The 13,747-nt window shown below is 35.7% G+C and overlaps 1 protein-coding gene across 1 annotated transcript in view; it reads right to left on the bottom strand.

Moving 5' to 3' along the window:
* CSMD2 (CUB and Sushi multiple domains 2) overlaps nt 1–13,747 on the bottom strand; it is a 914,813-nt gene that overhangs the window by 416,162 nt on the left and 484,904 nt on the right. The window contains exons 6-7 of the mRNA XM_027864466.1: nt 13,418–13,530; nt 509–586 (exon numbers count right to left, since the gene is read on the bottom strand). Coding sequence (XP_027720267.1) covers nt 509–586; nt 13,418–13,530 — 191 coding nt within the window. The remainder of the gene's footprint in view (nt 1–508; nt 587–13,417; nt 13,531–13,747) is intronic.

The raw sequence follows: 13,747 nt of genomic DNA, 5'->3' as shown, positions 1-13,747 counted from the left end.
AAGGAAAGGAAAGGAAAGGAAAGGAAAGGAAAGGAAAGGAAAGGAAAAAGAGAAGAAATGAGGAAAGGAAGGAAAAAGAAAGGAGAGAAAAGGAAAAAAAGCATTAACAATTCCCAGTCTGAAACTTAGAAAGGAGAGAAGTGCAGAGGTGGAGAAAAAGAAGAGGAAAGAGAAAATATAAAAGAGAAAGGAAGATAAGAGAGGGAAACCAAGAGTAAGTGGGAGAAAGGAAGAAAGGAAAAGTGAGGGATTAGTCAAGGAAAGGGCAAACTATACCAAGCTATAAATACCCAGGCCCCTCTTCCCTCACTCCCTCCCTGTGCTATCTCCAAAAGTTAGTATGTGAATAGAGCACAGAATAAAAGGTGATGCAATAATGCAGAAAAATTTTAAAAGGGCATCTTAGCATTCCACCAAAAACCAAAAGGGAGCACCATGGCTCCAGGAAGACCAATATCTAGAATCGAAAACACTAGCAGCTCTTAGATCAAGAGGCTAGAGAACTTACAGACAGATGTCTTCTGGTTGTTATCTTTGCTTGGCATCAGCTTCACTCCCCGAGATTTCAACTCGATTTGCTTCTTAACTAGAGACAGTGGAAGAAAGAAAGAATAGTTTAACTTAGTGCCAGCCTGGGAGTGGTTGAGAATCTAGAAGAGTGCTGAGACACTTAGAGAATTAACTCAATAACAAGAATTTCACATTAACCTCCATATTTGGCTCTGGGCTGTCTTATAATCTCCTCAACTAGCAGTTGAGCAAGGGCATGGTCTATGAATGAGTATAATATTTAGCATAGTGTCCTGGTAAGACTGTTAGACTTGAAATCAAAACAGAGCTGGATCCAAATCTATCTCAACAGTTAGCAGTTGTATGATGATTGGCAAATCACTGAACCTTTCTGAACCTCAATTTCCTCATCTCTAAAATGGGAATAAGAACACCAGTCCTGGAGTCAGGAGGACTTGAGTTCAAATCCAGTCTCAGACCTGATACTTGACACTTACTAGCTGTGTGACCCTGGGCAAGTCACTTAACCCCAACTGCCTCTCCAAAAAAAAAAAATAAATAAAAATAAAAATAAAAAAATAAAATAAAATAAAATTAGAATAACAGTAATTATAGTACTTCCAGGGCTGGACTGAAGCTCAAATGAACTAATACATATGATAGGCTTTGCAAATCTTAAAACACTTTATAAATGTCAGTTATTAATATAAATTTTATTTAGCTTGCTATGAATATTGCCCAGGGACAGCTGACTTTAAGCATAGGTAAAGTAGGAAGCCATTTAGTGATGATCTTGAGGCAAAGTAAACAATCAACTCCTTCACCTGACAGTCACTTCCCCAATTACAGAGTCAAATCTTTGATTATGATTGTTTCCAGGTTTCTATTTTGAAATGCAAATGCCCCTCCCTGTCACCCCATCACTCAAAAATGAACCATTTCTCAGGTCCTTCAATCTAAGCTTCATGTAAACAGGAGGCAGTTAAGGCAACTAAACTTTGAGGGACTGGGATGAAATAAAAAATTGGCAAGCTTGACCCACTGACTACTTCAAAGAGAGGAGCTATGATTATGCAGTGATCCATTATAATTACAGAGCATTAAAAAAATAGAAGGGAATAGAACAAAAGTACAAGAAATGTTAACACAAGGTAAAGAGCAATCCTAAGGACTTCTGCCTGGCAGGAGACAGCAATTACACACTATAAGAGCAGCTAGAATACCATAACAACAACAACAAGCATTTATTAAGTAATTACTATGTGCCAGGTACTATGCTAAGCACTAAGGATACAAAATCAAATGAAAGGCAAAACACATTCCCTGCTCTAAAGGAGCTTACAGTCTAACAGAGGAGATAACATGCAAATAACTGCATATAAACAAGCTATACACAAGATAAAGTGGAGGTAATTACGGGAAGAAAGGTGCTAGCATTAATGGGAACTAGGAAAGGCTTGGTGTAAAAGGTGGGATTTTAGCAAGGACTTGAAGGAAGTCAGGGAAGCCAATAAGGCTGAGATGGTAAGGAGAGAATTTCAGGCATAGGGAACAGCCAGTGAAAATTCATTAAGTCAGGAAATGGACTGTTTTGTTCAAGGAACAGCAAGGAGGCCAGCCAATGTCACTTCTATATTGGGAGCTGGGAAAAAAAAAGAAAGTAAGGTATAAAGAGACTATAAAGGTAAGAGGAGGCTGGGTAGTAAAGAACTTTAAAAATCCAGAGGATTTTATATTTGATCATGGAAGTAATAGGGATCGTTAGACTTCATTGAATAAAAGCATGATATGGTCAGACCTGAGCTTTAGGAAGATCACTTTGTGGAGAATGAATGGGAGTTGGGAGAAACTTGAGGCAGAGAGACCAACCAAAAGGCTTCTGCAGTAATCTAAGTGTCAGATGATCATGGCTTGTACCAAGGGGGTGGCAATGTCAGAGGAGGTAAGAGAGTACAAACAAGAGATGCTGTGGGGGCAGCTATGTGGCAGTAGATAGAGCACCAGCCCTGGAGTCAGGAAGACCTGAGTTCAAATCTGCCCTCAGACGCATAACACTCACAAACTGTGTGACTCTGGGCAAGTCACTTAATCCCAACTGCCTCACCAAAAAAAAAAAAAGATGCTCTGAAGGTAGAAGTCATAGGACTTGGCAAGGTATTGGATATGGAAGGTGAAAGAGAAAATGAAGAGTCAAAGATGACACCTAAGTCGTAAGCCTGAATGAATGATAGGATGATGGTACTCTCTACAGTAATACAGAAGTTTGGAAGATAGAGAGTTTGAGGGAAAAGATAATGAATTCAGTTTTGGTCATGTTGAATTTAAGATATCTATCAGATGCCCAGTTTGAGCTGTCCAATAGGCAGTTGGAGATATTAGACTAGAGGTAAGGGGAGAGGTTAGGCTGGTTAAGCATATTTTTAGAGTAACTAGCCATACCAAGCATACATGGAGGTAAGAATAAGGAATAATCTGAGCCAAAGTCTTAACCTCTGTTTCTGAATTTCCGTTGCTCTCTAGGAGTTCTATCAGCTCAGCTGAAGCATGCCCTTCATCTGTTTTCTCTTAGCAGAATGGGTATTGGTAGTTTAAGTAATCATATTTGTCTAGGACTTTTGCAGTGGTGGATTAAGACAGTTTTAGCCACACTGACAAAAAGTGCTGCTACCAGTGTCTGCACTAGAAGCACTCCACATTCTCCTGCCTTAGGGCAAGCAGGAACCACAACAGAAAAACGGCTTTTATCAGGTATAGCTCGGCTCACATCTGCTCTACAAATGAAGCAACAATCAGGAAAAAAAAAACTAATAAGATGTCTATTTGGGGGAAAAATACAGAATAATGTCTGAATGATTTCGTGCCTGAATCATAAAACTCCCCATAGGTTTATTTCTCAGCAAGCTCTGTTCATCTTAACTGAATATATGATGAAATCTAGTTATATCCACACACAGCCACTTCTCCTTGATTTGCATTCAAATCCCCTTGAAAAAATGTGTGTTACTTTCCATGTGTATTCAGCAGTAAAATTCCCAGTGAACACTGACATAGACACATTATAAAAGACAGGGCATTAGTGAAGAACAATTCAAGCAATTCAAGCAGAGTTGAGCTCCTACGAACAGAAAACATGCTTTCTGATTAAAGATTAAACTTGAGGACAGGTGAAGCTCGATGCCAACATGATTTTGATAGGGTCACCTCAGCCCACAGGGGAGAACTGCAAGGTACCCAACCCCAGGTACACTAACTTTAGCCAAGTATTCACACAAGCAAGAGAAACTTTTCACATCAAGGCAGAAGGAAAGCACATATTAAGACCTTGTCCAGAACAGTAAATCAAAACCACAATCTTCCCCAAAATGTACTTTGTTTTTTCTAAGGACATGATGTGCAGTCATCTGCTCACAGCTACTCAGATGAATGGCAGGGTGTTGAAGTGCTCCCAGAAGCAATGGAATTGGAGGTTTTGTTGCCAAAAATGAAACTAGCAGAGGTGAGGAGGGAGGGCATCCAAACATAAGAGACTACCTAGGTAAAGGCACAGAGGAGGGAAATGAAATGTTACACATAGAGAATCTCTAGCACTACTAAGTCTCAGTTTTCTCATCTGTAAAATTATATCTGCTCTACCTATACATGAGGGCAAAATTATATAAGGCATGAAAAGCACTTTTTAAGCCAAATATTGCTATTATTAATTATGGAAAAGGTACAAGAGAACAGGAGGTTTTGTGGGGATACACTCACTGAGTTGGTATTCTCCTTCAACATGAACATAGCCAGACAAAAATGAAAATTCAGGCAGGCAGAGAGGCCTGTGTGGGCCCAAATATTAATGGGTTGATTGTCCAGGAATCCCCAGTTTTCCCAGTTTTTCAGGACTGGGAAAGTACCAAGTACCTACCAGGGACCCCTTGTTTGTCCACATGTCTTCCCAGGGCATGTGTCTAGGTATCTTCTCAAAGCATGAGCCCACATGTTTATCTAGGGTCCTGTATTTTTTTTTTAATCTTCCCAGAAAGGTGTACATCTGGGCCACAAAATTACACACACTGAGAAAAGGCGGCTTCAAGTTTCTACAAGGAACACAGCAGAAAACTATACCATACCAAAGGAAAATTTTATAAATATCTCACATATAGGAGTTAAAGATTTCCAGCAACCAGAAGCTCTATTCTCTTTGCAATGGCCCTCTCTAAGCCTGGGCCCATTCCCCACCCCCTGACTTTGCTTGTACTGATGGAAGAAAGTAGCACAGACTTTTGAGGAGATGTTTGAATAATATTTTATTTCTTCCCAATTACATGTAAAAACAATATTTAATATTCATTTTTTTTAATTTTGAGTTCTAACTTCTCTCCCTTCCCTCCCTCCTCCCTGAAACAGCAAGCAACTTGATATAGGAAGAGAGATGTTTGGTACCACTTGTTCTTACTATAACATCTTGGAAAAATACCCCTTTCTAAAAATCGAATTAAATTTGGCTGACAAACTGGTATATCAATTGGGGGAAAATATACTAGGGGACTCATGGGGATCAGTTCTGAGCACCACAGTTTAAGAATGGCATTGATGAGCTGGAAAGTACCAAAAGGAGTACTGACCAAGATGATAAAGAGATCGTATCATAGGAAAATCAGTTGAAGGAACTGAGAAGTTTAGCAGGAGGAGAAGACTCATGGAGGATAAGGAACATGATGGTTGTGTTTGAGCATTTGAAAAGCTGTTTTGTGGAAGAGGATTAAAATTTGTTCTGTATGGCCTCAGAGGACAGAACCAGGAATTGATGGAACTTGCAGAGGCAAATTTATACTTGATGTTAAAAACAAAAACAAATTAGAGCTCTACAAAAGGCATTCAGTCTGTCAGTCAACAAGCATTTATTAAGTACCTACTCTGTGCCAATCACTGTGCTAAGCACTGGGGAATATGAAGAAAGACAAAAACAATTCCTGCCCTTAAGGAGCTCACATTGGTGCTCATAAGAAGGAGAGACAACGTGCAATTTATATATATATATATACATATACATATATACAAAAAACATACAGGGTAGATTGGAAATAGTCTCATTACAAAGGCATAGCATTAAGAGGCACTGTGATAGGTATCTAGCACTAGGTAAGATTTTAACTGAGACTTGGAGAAAACTAGGGAGTCAAGAGGTAGAGATGAAGAAGAAGAACATTACAGGCATGGAAGATAGCCAGGTAAAGTGCACAGAGTACAGAAATAAAGGACCTTATTTGAGGAATAGCTATGAGGTCAGTATCACTAGATCACAGAATACATGAAGAAATGTAAACTTTAAGCAACTAGGTGTGGAATGGATAGAGCACTGGGCTTGGAATCAGGAAGACTCATCTTCCTGAGCGCAAATCTGACCTCAGACACTAACTAGCTGTGTGACCTTGGGTAAGTCACTTCACCCTGTCTGCCTCAGTTTCTCATCTGTAAAATGAGTTGGAGAAGGAAATGGCAAACTACTCCAGTCATTTTACCAAAAAAACCCAAAAAATGGGGTCACAGAGAGTCAAGCATGATTGAAACGACTCAACAATAACAAAAAACTTTAAGAAGACTGGAAAGGTGAGAACAGGCCAGGATATGAAGGGCTTTAAAAGCCGAAAAAAGAATTTTATATTTGATCTTAAAGGTAATAGGGAGCCACTGGAGTTTATTGGATGGGGAAGGCGGGGAAACAGGGGTGACGTTATCAGAACTGTGCCTTAGGAAAATCACTTTGGTAGCTGAGTGGAGGATGGACTGGAGTGGGGAGATCTGAGACAGGTACCAACCAGAAGTGTACTGCAGAAGTCCAAGTATCAGGTGACAAGGACATGAACCAAAATGGAGGCCATGTCAGAGTAAAGAAGGGGTATATATGAAGGATGTTGTGAGAGCAGAATCAACAGGACTTGACAATAGATTGGATCTTTGGGGTGAGAGGAAGTGAGGAATCAATGAAGATATCTAGGCTTTAAGCCTAGTTGACTAAGGAAAATGGTGGTGTCCTCTAGAGTAATAGAGAAGTTTGGAAGAAAAGCAAGTTTGAGGGAAAAGATAACGAATTCTGAGTTGCTCATGTTGCGTTTAAGATGTCTACAGGATATCCAGCTAGAAATGTCTAATAAGTTGATAGAGATGTAAAACTGGACATGAAGAGGGAGGTTATGGCTGGATATAAAAATCTAAGAATCACCTACAGAGAGACAATTGAATTCATGGGAGCTGATGAAATCATACCAGGAGGTTATGGCCAGACAATTTCTACAGAAACATCATCCAAGAGTACAGAAGTGAAATTTGACCTTAACATAAGCCACTGATCCAGAAACTGAGGCTTAAGATATAAGGCGGGAAACTATGCCAAATACAATGCCAAAATACATTGGACAAAGAATACATAAGGCCAAGAAATAAACCCAGAAGGAGAATAAATGAGATAATATCTGTAAAGTGCTTTAGTACAGTACCTGGCACATAGTAAGCACTTAATAAATGTGTTCCCCCATACCCAAAGGACTATAAAACTGTGCATACTCTTTGATTCAGCAATACCACTTCTAGGTCTATATCCCAAAGAGATCATAAAAATGGGAAAAGGACTCACATATACAAAAATATTTATACCTGCTCTTTTGTGGTGACAAAGAATTGGAAATTGAGGGGATGTCCATCAACTGGGGAATGGCTGAACAAGTTGTGGCATATGAGTGTAATGGAATACTATTGTGCTATAAGAAATAATGAGCAGGCAGACTTCAGAAAACCTGGAAAGACTTATATGAACTGTTGCTGAGTGAAGTAAGCAGAACCAGGAGAACATTGTACACAGTAACAGCCACACAGTGCAATGACTAACTTTGATAGGCTCTTCTCAGCAATGCAAGGATCTAAGACAATTCCAAAAGACTCATGATGGAAAATGCTATCCACATCCAGAGAAAGAACTGTGGAGTCTGAATATAGACTGAAGCATAGTATTTGATCTCTTTTTTCTTTTATTGTTTTGTTTTGTTTTGTTTCTTCTTTCTTGTGGTTCCTCCCATTGCTTCTAATTCTTCTTTACAAGATGACTAATATGAAAATATGTTTAATATGAATGTATATGTATAGCCTGTATCAGATTGCACACTGTTTTGAGGAAGGAGGAGGGGAGAGAGGGTGAGAAAATTTAAAACTCAAAAGCTTATAGAAGTGAATGTTGAAAACTAAAAATAAATAAATAAATTTATTTTAAAAATATATGTGTCCCCTTCTTTTCCTCCATAAATTCACAATGAATCCAAGTATAATCTCAGAGAAAAGAATGACCTAGCCAAGGCATATAGGAGTATGGGGGGCAGGGTGGGGGTCAGGGGAGTGCAGTAGAGGGGAATGGAACCAGAGATGCAAAACAGAATAGCTAGGGAGGAAAAAATGGCAGACAATTACTATCTTTGAATAAATGGTAATATGCCCTACTTAAGAATTAACCACCCTGAAAGTTAGAATAGACCAAACAAAAAATAATGACTTCATGAAACAATGAGAAATATTAAAACAAAATCAAAAGATTGAAAAAAAGAAAATGTAAAGTATATAGTGTTTTTAAGGGAAAGAACTATGGAGTCTGAATGCAGATTGAGACATACTATTTGCTCTTTTACTTCTGCTTTGTTTTGTTTCTTCTTTCTTGTGTTTCCTCCTATTGGTTCTAATTTTTCTTTGCAACATGACTAATGTGAAAATATGTTTAACAGGAACGTATATGTAGAACCTATAACAGACTGCACACTGTCTTGGGGAGAGAGATGGGGAGCAAGAGAGAGAAAATTTAAAATTCAAAAGCTTATGGAAGTGAATGTTGAAAACTAAAAGTAAATAATTTTTTTTTAAAAAGTATATAGTATTTTTACAAAGAGCTGGAAAACAGATCAAGGAGACATAATCTTTTTTAATATATTTTTATTTCTTTCATTAAATATTTCCCATTATATTTTTAAAATTCTTTTTTGTTATTTCTTATTAATTTTATTTTTTGCTACATTTTGAGTTCCAAACTGTCTCCCTACCCCTTCCCTACACCAGAGGCCACCATTTGACACAGATACAGATATGGATATAGATATAGATATAGATATAGATATGGATATAGATATAGATATAGATATAGACATAGATGTAGATGTAGATGTAGAAGTAGATATGTAATGATATTATGCATACTTCTATTTATCAGTCCTTTCTCTGGAAATAGATAGCATATTTTGTAGTTGATTTAAGTATTTCTAATAGAATAATTTATTCATTCACAGTCATTCTTCGAACAATATCGCTATTACTGTATAAATGTTCTCTTGGTTCTGCTCATTTCACTCTTCACTATTTCATGCATGTCCTTCCATGTTTTTCTAAAATTAACCTGCTCATCATTTCTAACAACACAGTAGTATCCCATTACACTCATATACCACAACTTGTTTAACCAACCTCCAATTGATGGGCAATGCCTCAATTTCCAGTTCTTTGTTACCACAAAGAGAGTTGCTGTAAATACTTTAGAACATATACTTTATTTTCCTTTTTCTCTAATCACCTTAAGAAATAGACCTAATAGTGGTATTGGTAGGTCAAAGGGCACACACAATTTTATAACTCTTTGGGTATAATTCCAGATTTCTCTCTAAAATGTTTGGGTCAGTTCACAGTTCCTCCAACAGTGTATGAGTGTCCCAATTTTTCCTCATTCCCTCCAACATTTGTCATTTTCCCCTTCTATCATTTTAGCCAATCTGATATGTATCAACCTTAAAGTTGTTTCAAATTGTATTTCTCTATTCAATAATGATATAGACAATTTTTTCATATAATTAGCTTTGATTTCTTCATCAAAAAACTGCCTGCTTATATCCTTTGATCATTGATCAGTTGGAAAATGACTCATATTCTTATAAATTTGACAAAGTTCTCTATATATGAGATGAGACCTTTATCCAAGAAATTGTCTATAATTTTTTTTTCTCAATTTTCTGCTTCCCTTCTAATGTTGACTACATTGGTTTTATTTGTACAAAACCTTTTTAATTTAATGTAGTCAAAATTATCCAATTTACATTTCACAATGCTTTCTATCTCTTGTTTATTTATAAATTCTTCTCTTATCCATAATTCTGATAAGTTAATATTATTTTTTTAATTTTGAGTTCCAAATTCTCTCCCTCCCTTCCACCTCAAGGAGAGAGCATCTAAAACTCATTGTACTACCTGAAAATCATTATAAAACAATAAAACTTGGCTATCACATTTCAAGAAATAATGTATAAAAACTACTCAGATCTCTTAGAATCTGGGAGCAAAGTGAAAATAATAAAAATCTTCCTGAAAGAAAGCTCAAGACAAAAATTCTTAAGAATGTCATGGTCAAAATCCAGGGTTTCCAGGGTCAAAGAAAAAAATACTGCAAACATCCAGAAATAATGCAGAAAAGCATTAGTCAAGACCACGCAAGACTTGACAGCTGCCACAATAAAAGGATAATTTAAAATATATTCCAAAAGACAGAAGATAAGGACTTAGAATCAAAAATAATTTATCCAGCAAATCCTAGTACAATTCTACAAAGAAAAATCAGATTCTTAATGACACAGAGGATTTCCAAGCATCCCTGATGAAAAGATGAGAATTGAGTAAATACTCTGGAATGAAAATGCAGGAGATAAGAGAAATATATGAAGGTAAACAATCTGATTAACTGGAAGTGACTATGTAAGGATGCTTATAAGGTAATAGGGAGGGAAGTGACAAGTGTCTTCTAATAGGTCAAAGGTCATAGAGAAAGTTAAACAAGACAGGCAAAGGACCTGAGGGTGGTTTGATGTGGTTTTAAAGCTTCAGGAGAAGTGTCATAGGTGAAGAAAGGAGGAGGAAGGAAAAAAGAACTCATTTTTTCACATAATAAATGTCCATGAGATGAAGAGCATAAAAAGGCTAGGGTAAACAGGTACTCCATGAACTTCACTTTCATGAGAATCAGACACAATTACATCAAACACACACTTACACACACACACACACACACACACACACTCATGCTGTAGAAATGCACTACAAGAAATAGAAGGGGCTAGAGAGAAGGTGAGGAGATTTTAAGAAGAAAGGCAGGACATAGAAAGAACTAATCATAAGCAATACAAACTCCAACATTGTGGGGTAAGAAGTATGAAGAAAAGTCAAGGAGAAAGATTAAATACTTGTGATCAGAGCAGGAGCAAGAGAAGAGAAATGGGTCTCATCTTTTATATAACACAAGTGTTAGGCAAACTCCTCTCTTACTACATTGTTCTTTATTGTAAAGAGAAGAGAAAGGGCAAAGGAGTGGAAAAAGAACAAGGCAATAATACTGAAGAAAGAATAGCATTAATGACCATAACGGTGAATGTCATGAACTCACTAACGAAAAGGAAGAAGATATTGGAATATAATAGAAAGGAGAATTCAATATATTGTTTACAAAAAACACACGTGAAACAAAGATTCACAGAGAGTTAAGTGAGATATTGGAGCAGAATCTCCCAAGCTTGAAATAAACTGTCAAAAACAGGGGTATTCATCATGACTTCAGAAAAGGACAAGGTAAAAACAGACATGATAAAAAGAAAAGTGGGGAAACTACATTATGCTTAAAGGTACCACAAATATGAAATTAATATTAATATTTATATATGCAATGTATAGTATAGCATCAAAAGGTTAAATTTATTGAGGGGAGATATAGACTTAGAAAAATCTAACACAAAGATAACTAAAGACATTAAGGGCTTGAATAGGACTTCTAAAAAATTAGAAGTGAAAGATTTCTGGCAACTAATTGGAAAACAAGGGAATTTATATATTTCTTAGCCATGCCATATACATACATATATACGTATATAAATACAGATATAGATATCCACATAGGTATCTATATTGCCTTAAAAAATTATTGGAGACTAAGTAACTTAAGACTAAAGAAATGGTGAGTCAAAGAACAAATCATAGAAACAATGGACAATTTTATTAATTAAAATGACAAAAACAATATGCCAAAACTTCTGAACAGCAGCCAAAACTTAAACATATATTTCTAAAGGCTTTCATCAATAAAAGATATAACAAATCAATAAATTCAGTACACAACTAAAAAACTAGAAATGCACCAAATCAAAATCCCTCAACTTAACACAAAAACAGAAATCCTGAAAATCAAAGAAGAGATTAGCAAAACCTAAAGTTAAAAAAAAATGAACTAACAAAACCAGAAGCTGCTTTTTGGACAAAAATAAAATAAAATAAACACACTTTTTTTTTAAAGAAAGGAAAACCAAATTATTCATATCAAAAAGGGAAAATTAGAATTCGTGATAAAGAAGAAATAAAGGAATCAGTAATTATCAATAATTATTTTTTCCAGTGACATGGCAATAATCTTGATGATGGAGATAAAATGGATAAATACTTACAAAAATATAAAATACCCAGGTCAACTGAAGAAATTGATTTTTATAATAGCCTCCTTATCAGAAAAAGCAACTGAGAAAGCTGTAAATGAACTCCCATGGGTAAAAAATAAATCCACAACTAAGTGGATTTACAAGTGAATTATGTCAAAAATTTAAAGAAAGGTTAATTCCAATATTACATAAACTACAATAATAGAAAAAGGGACCTTTTCAATCTCTTTCTATGATTCATTTCTTACCTTGACCAGGGAAAGACAAAGCAGAAAAAGAAAATTTAGGACCAATATGTCTAATTAATATTGACGCCAAAATATTAAAGTTCTGTTATTTGTATATTATAAATATTTTAAAATATAATATATAAATATTTATATATTAAATGTTATAGCCAACAGGCTATAATAACATTAAAAAATTATACACCATGACAAGGTTGGCTTTATACCAGGAAGTGAGAATTGGTTCAATATTTTAAAAAAACTATAACCATAATAATTATTAATCTCAAAAATTACAAAATTGTCATGATCAGATGAATAAATGATGAAAAGCTTTTGACAAATTTCAACACTTATTTCTGTTAGGACACACAGGAAAAAAAAGACTTTTCCCCAATATGGTAAGGAATATCTGTCTTAAGATCTATAAAGACTGGAATACTATAGATTGGAAAAAAGATGATTTTTATTCATGAAACTCACTTTTTTCTTTCAAAGACATAAGAACACCATTGTCAGAAAAAGTCAAGATAAGTATCAAAGTGAAAAAAAATGACAAAAAGGGAAAAAGACAATTGTTAAAGGGACCATGGGGAAAACAGCACATTGGGAAAGCTGTGATTTGATCCAGCTATTCTGGAAATCAGTTTGGAACTATAACCCAAAAATCACTGAATTATACATACTTACTGATACTATTAGGCCTATACCCCAAAGAAATCAGAGAAAAAGGAAAAGGATCTAAATGTACAAAAATGTTTATAGTAGCTTCTTTTATAGTAGCAAACAACCAAAAACATCTATTGGGAATTGGCTTAACAATTTATACTATATGAATATAACAATATTATTTATTGTGCCATAATAAATGAAAAAAAATGAACCACTTCAGAGAAACTTGGGAATACCTGAATGAACAGATGAAGAGAGATTTGAGCAGAATTAGGAGACATATATACATACATACACCTATCCAAATCCATATCCATATCCATATCCATATCCATATGTATGTATATATACAAACATTATTAAGAAATTCTGAAAATTTTGAAAACTCTGAACATAGATTGGCACTATATTAAAGGCAGAGAAAAGTATAAAATCTCTCAATGCCTTTTCACCTGAAAAAAACTTTGAAAATTTTCTCTAGCAAAGTGGTATTAAATAATTAGTCTATATAATAAATGATCAATTTATTACCTTGATATTGGGCACTGAATCCCTTCAGCCTGTGGTTGCCATCAGATGTGAAGTGAAGGCGAAGCCAGTTCTTACTGCTGATAACTGGGGGAGGAAGGCTGGCTCCAGTGAACCTAATGAGATAAAAGATGCAAATGATCACTGGAAGTACATATACATAGTACACTCTTCACTGAGTAACTCATGATACTAACCAGGACAAGCAAGCTTCACTCTCATTGAGGCAGGAGGTCTGTCCCCAAGGATAGATGGGGGAAGCGACTTGGGTGAACCTTCCCTAAGTGACACAGATCATCATCAAAAACAGGATACTAAAACTATAACCATGCA

The sequence above is a fragment of the Vombatus ursinus genome, unplaced genomic scaffold (assembly GCF_900497805.2).
Source record: "Vombatus ursinus unplaced genomic scaffold, bare-nosed wombat genome assembly UNPS02014775.1, whole genome shotgun sequence".
Taxonomy (NCBI): Eukaryota; Metazoa; Chordata; class Mammalia; order Diprotodontia; family Vombatidae; genus Vombatus; species Vombatus ursinus.
Note: the sequence above shows the minus strand (reverse complement) of the source record. Positions and strands in the feature narration are given on the sequence as shown.